At 48.5% G+C, this 5024-nt stretch overlaps 1 protein-coding gene across 1 annotated transcript; it reads left to right on the top strand.

The window, feature by feature from the left end:
* Positions 1-146: 146 nt before the first annotated feature.
* Positions 147-4044, top strand: TRMT10B (tRNA methyltransferase 10B; the record flags this gene model as incomplete). The annotated part of the gene is made up of 5 exons (XM_010176893.1): positions 147-299; positions 1078-1156; positions 2007-2074; positions 2384-2507; positions 3938-4044. Coding segments are annotated over 5 exons (531 nt in total), but the record flags the coding sequence as incomplete, so codon positions are not given.
* Between the last annotated feature and the right edge of the window lie 980 nt (positions 4045-5024).

Below are 5024 nucleotides of genomic sequence, written 5' to 3'. Positions count from 1 at the left end.
CTCCCTGGGGTAGCTGAGCTGTGCTCCCCAGGAACAGCCTCTCCAGGTGGTGACAGGAGCGTGGTGGATGTCTGCAGGCCCTGAGTGGAACTGTGTTACCCCAGCCCCTAGACTTGTGGGTCACTGTGCTTGTTGTTTGTCGGAAGGAAACAAGCCGCCTCGCCTCCCAGATCAGGAGACTCTACGGGGCAAACAGGCGGGCCGAGAAACCCTTCTGGCTCTGTCTGACGGAGTTTGTGGCGGGCTCGTTGATCTACGAGGAGTGTTTTCGCATGAACGATGGCTTCTCCAATTACTTGGTAAGGATCTTTGACCACAGTGCTTTCAAGGCTTATAGCAGGCTGTAGCCACAGTGCTGGCCCTCACTCTTGACCCAAGACAGGCGGAGGTGAGCTCAGGTTGTGGGACTGCAGTTCAGTGACAGTGGTTAAGGTCAGATCTTCTTGCCCTTTGGCAGGAGACAAGAACTGACATATAATGGGGTGATGTGCAAGGCCTTCCAGTTAGAGCTTGTGTCCCTCCTGCCTGCAGGAGGAGAATTCCTTCTCCAGATGCTACCTCTGCAAAGAGACCTGTGATACTGGGGACAGGCAGACATATGCTTGATGAGGCTTTGGGCACATCACACATTCTTGTCCTGAGTTTTTGCACCAAGCTTGGTGTGGCTCGAGCGTGAGACCCACACATACTGGTGATGGCACTGGCACTGAGCCATGTGTTCTACAGCGCACGTGGGGCTGCGCTGGGTAACAGAGGGGGGAGAAAACCACCCGAGATTCCTCAATCTCTCAAGAATTAGGATATAATTTAAAATTAGGTAATTATTGCAGATCTCCCTTCCTCAAACCACATCTAGGGATTTTGATGAGAATATTATTTCATGGATTTTGAGATATGTATTGTTCACTGCCCACATAGAAACATTTTCCAAATTTAAAAACCCTGCTCTGTCTGTAGGAGTTTAAACACCTAAGGCAGTAGTATCAGTTCCGGTGTATTTCTGTGTCTGAGAGTGAGTTTTGCTCTCACAGATGGAGTTTGGGCTAACAGGCTGCTTCTCTTCATGTCATTTTTCAGATGGATACAACTCAAGAAAGTTTCCTGGACCTTTTTCCTTTAGATGCAATTGTTTATCTCACTCCTGACTCTGAGAATGGTAAATATTTTACTTGCTTTAGGCACAGGGAAATTAGAGCAAAAGGTTGCTTTTTAAACTTTTCTTTTTGAGACTATTTTATACTTCAGGTGATTTAATTCCAAGCCTTCACTGTCTCAAATTGCATGTGGTACACTGTGCACTTCGGTCTGATGATAAATCTATTCAAATCTCAATCCCTTTGACAGGGAATGAGATTTTGATTCACGTCTGTGTGTGCTCTGCAGCAGACTTAACTTACAACCTGTGTGTAGACCCCTTGCAGTCTGTAACACTACGAAGTGGCAAAGTGGAGATGCTGTGGCAGTTTTGAATACGGTCTAAATTACATCTTTCTCTGAAACAACACGGGAGCTACAGCGTTCCCTTTATTGCTTAATTTGCTGCTGTTTATTTTCTCCTCTTCCTCCATTTCTAACTGGCCACATGTTCCTGGGGACGTAGATCCCTTTTGTGTTTCACACAAGTGCCGCCTTCTGATAAATAATCTGGTAAGGGAAAGTTTTAGTAGGTGGCTGTGGCAGTGGGGAGGAATCTGCAGAGGAGCCTGGGATCGGAGTGAGCCTATCAGGCACATCTCGGAACAGAGAGCGGTTAAAGGGAGCGATGGACAGGATCTCGGGCACTCCACGCTTTGAGCCTATGTCTGAACTTCGCCTTTCAGTCTGCCTGCAGGTTCAGGCAGACATGTGTGTCTCTGAGGCCTCAGACTCCTTCATGGGTCTGAGGCTCCAGGGTGAAGGGTGACTGACCACAGCTTTCTCATGGCAGAGGGGTCTTGCTCGGGGAATGGCGTAATGCAGGACTTTACTGTTGTATGGTGGTGACCAAGTGCTTATCTTGTTTCTAGTCCTTGAAGATATTGATCCAAATAAAGTGTACGTCCTTGGAGGCCTGGTGGATGAAAGTATTCACAAGGTAGGTAGCAGTCTGTTGGAACCTGAAGGTGCTGTCTGCCCCAGTCTCTCGTGAGAGCAGAGACATCCCACTGGTAGCGCCCAGAACTGCTGCTGCCTCTGTTTGGGACATCACTGTTGTGCCATCATCTGTTTTTCCTCAAGGTTCTGCCTGGACCCAGCACTAGGCTGAGAGAGTCTGCAGCAGTCTGGGTGAAATGAGCCCCAGGACAATTTTTGGCTTTGTAGCTGCTTGCACCCAAAATGTTGTGCATGCCATGCATGTGCCAGTTTGCGCAGGCTGGCCACCCTGTTCTTGTTTTCCTTGCAGAAGCTGACTCTGCAGAGGGCACAGGAGCAGTCCTTGCAAACAGCCCGCCTCCCCATTCGTGAGTACATGGTGAAAACTGTTAACACCAGGAACTACCACTCAGAGACACTGGCCATCAATCAAGGTGAGAGGCTGAGCCATGTCCTGTCACTTGTCTGGGCCAGAGGAGCGGGGGAGCAGCAGAGTTTTCAAAATGGAGGCCTGGTGCTGAGTAGTGAGGGAAACACTGGGAACAGAAGTTTCTCTTACTCAGTTTTATCCCCACTGCCCCCATTTTAAGGTCTTGTGTGCTTCTCTGCATCAGCCCTTTCTCACAGGGGCAGGACTCGCATCACTCTGGCTTTGCACAAAGCAATGAAGAGTTAGTGTGGGGAGATGTGAGGAAGCTGCTATTGCTACAAGTCACACAAGGTCCCAGGCAAGGGAGAAGGACAGAAGTTGTCAGGCCCTTGTCAGGCTCAATCAAGACAAGGCTTATGACACCTTGTCTCAATTGGGGTGGGGTGGGGTGTTGGTATGCTGTACCACTGTGATGGCTCCGTATCATGACCACGGGCTGGGCCACCTGGTCACATCAGTAGATCTTCTGCGGAGATCTTATAGCGGCCTCCCAGTACCTGAAGGGGCTACAAGAAAGCTGGGGAAGGACTTTGCATAAGGGCAGTTAATGACAAAACAAGGGGAAATGGGTTTAAGCTGAAAGAGGGGAGGTTTAGACTAGATATTAGGAAGAAGTTCTTCACTGTGAGGGTGGTGAGACAGTGTCCCAGGTTGCCCAAGGAAGCTGTGGCTGCTCCTCCCTGGAAGTGTTGAAGGCCAGGCTGGATGAGGCTTTGAGCAACCTGGTCTAGTGGAAGGTGTCCCTGCTGCTGGCAGGGGGGTTGGGACTGGATGGTCTTTAAGGTCCCTTCCAACCCAAACCATTCTATGATTCTATGTGCCCACGCTCCTCCACCTCTGCTGGCAGTCTGTGGCTTTGTAATGTGAACACCTCTCTGCTAGGGACTACAGGGCGACCCATGTCCTAAGCCAGCTCTAGCAAATTCTTGCCTCTGGCATGAGGACTTTGTTGCCATCTCTGTCAGCACAAGGCAGAGGAGGTGGTGGAGGGCTCTGCAGAGCAGCAAGCCCAGCTGCTAGAGACCGTAGTGTCTGTCCCCCAGGGGAGCCCTGATGTGGAGAGACAGCATCTGAGAAGCCATAGTGGAAGCACAGCAGGTGTGACCTACCATGGGTGTACTGTCGTCAGCACCTCAGGTCCGTCACAACGGTGACTGGGGGACACCCTGCTTTAGTTGACACAGCCTCTGCTTTTCCTAGCCAGAGCTCCCCACAGTCATCTTCACAATAGTCATCTGCTCCTAGATGAGCTGCCTCAAACACTTGCTCTTCAGATTCTAAATGAGAGGGAATGCAGGTGCCATGCTAACCTTCACCTTCTCTGGCCTCAGCTATTATAACTTCCCGATGTTTTGCAGCCAGGGGGTGTGTGTATTACAGAGCTTGTCATTGATACCAGCATCACAGCACGGTACATCTCTCTGTTCCCGACAGTCTTTGATGTCTTATCAACTTACTACGAGACCCGAAGCTGGCCAATGGCCTTGAAAGCTGGAGTTTCTGCTGGAAAAGGCTATGTGCTACCAGATGCAGTGAAATAAGTGGAAATACCTCAGCATGACGATGCACGAGAAAACTCTTTATTTTGTGATGTTAAGGAGCTGTGCAGACAAAAGAGGCAAACTCTAAACTTCAAGGAGAGGTAATGCGCATAAAGAAAACTGCTCTGCTTGATCTTGTTGAAGGACCTTGTTGAGATCCACACGTTCTACCTCAGCAGTACAATGCTGGAAATCACTGTTCCCTTGAACAGAAAACAAGAGCTGATGGAGCCCTGGGGTCAAGCAAAAACTGACAGGAATTCAGTTTCACTTTGCAGATGCTTGTTAGAGTGTTTCTGACTCTAGCATCTACGCTTGTTCTGGGGCTGGGAAGAGAGCTTTAAGGTATTTCTTTCACCTTGATTAAACAGTAAGTAAGGTGAAGTTAGAATTGCAAAGCTCACTGGTGAGGAAAATTCCTTCCCATGGAAAAAGACAATGCTGTTCCAGTTGGGGAGCACAGGATGGGAAGTGATTCACCAGAGGAGAAAGAGTTCCCAGGTGTGACACATCCTAACAACTTTAGACCAGCTGAATTGAAGACCTGGTGAGTTGTTGAAGCCTACAGCTAATCTCTTGCATCTAATGTAAAATAAAGCATTTACTCTTAAACTCCCACTGCATTCTCACAGATACCGATGCATGCATGGTACATTATTACACTGACAGGTGAAGCTCACTAACCCTGACACTCCTTCTGGAAAGATACCTGGGCTTTGACTGTGCAGTGATGTACATGCAGAAAGCATTTTTGATGCATCTAAGTTGCTATGTTACTTCAGCCATTGTTGCTTAAAGAAAAGGACAACCAAAAAACTTTCCAGTCAATGACTATGTTTAACCACCAGTGGAAGGACCTGAAGGTCTTCTGAGGTAAATTACTGTCTCCTATGCTTATGTGTTTTTGTTTCTCCTTCACATTGACTTCTTTCACAACCCTTTGTCCTGGTTTTTGCAAGTTAAACTATCACACACCTGAA

This window comes from Antrostomus carolinensis, unplaced genomic scaffold (assembly GCF_000700745.2).
Source record: "Antrostomus carolinensis isolate BGI_N321 unplaced genomic scaffold, ASM70074v2 scaffold18571, whole genome shotgun sequence".
In the NCBI taxonomy this organism is placed as follows: Eukaryota; Metazoa; Chordata; class Aves; order Caprimulgiformes; family Caprimulgidae; genus Antrostomus; species Antrostomus carolinensis.
This window is presented reverse-complemented; position numbering and strand designations above follow the sequence as displayed.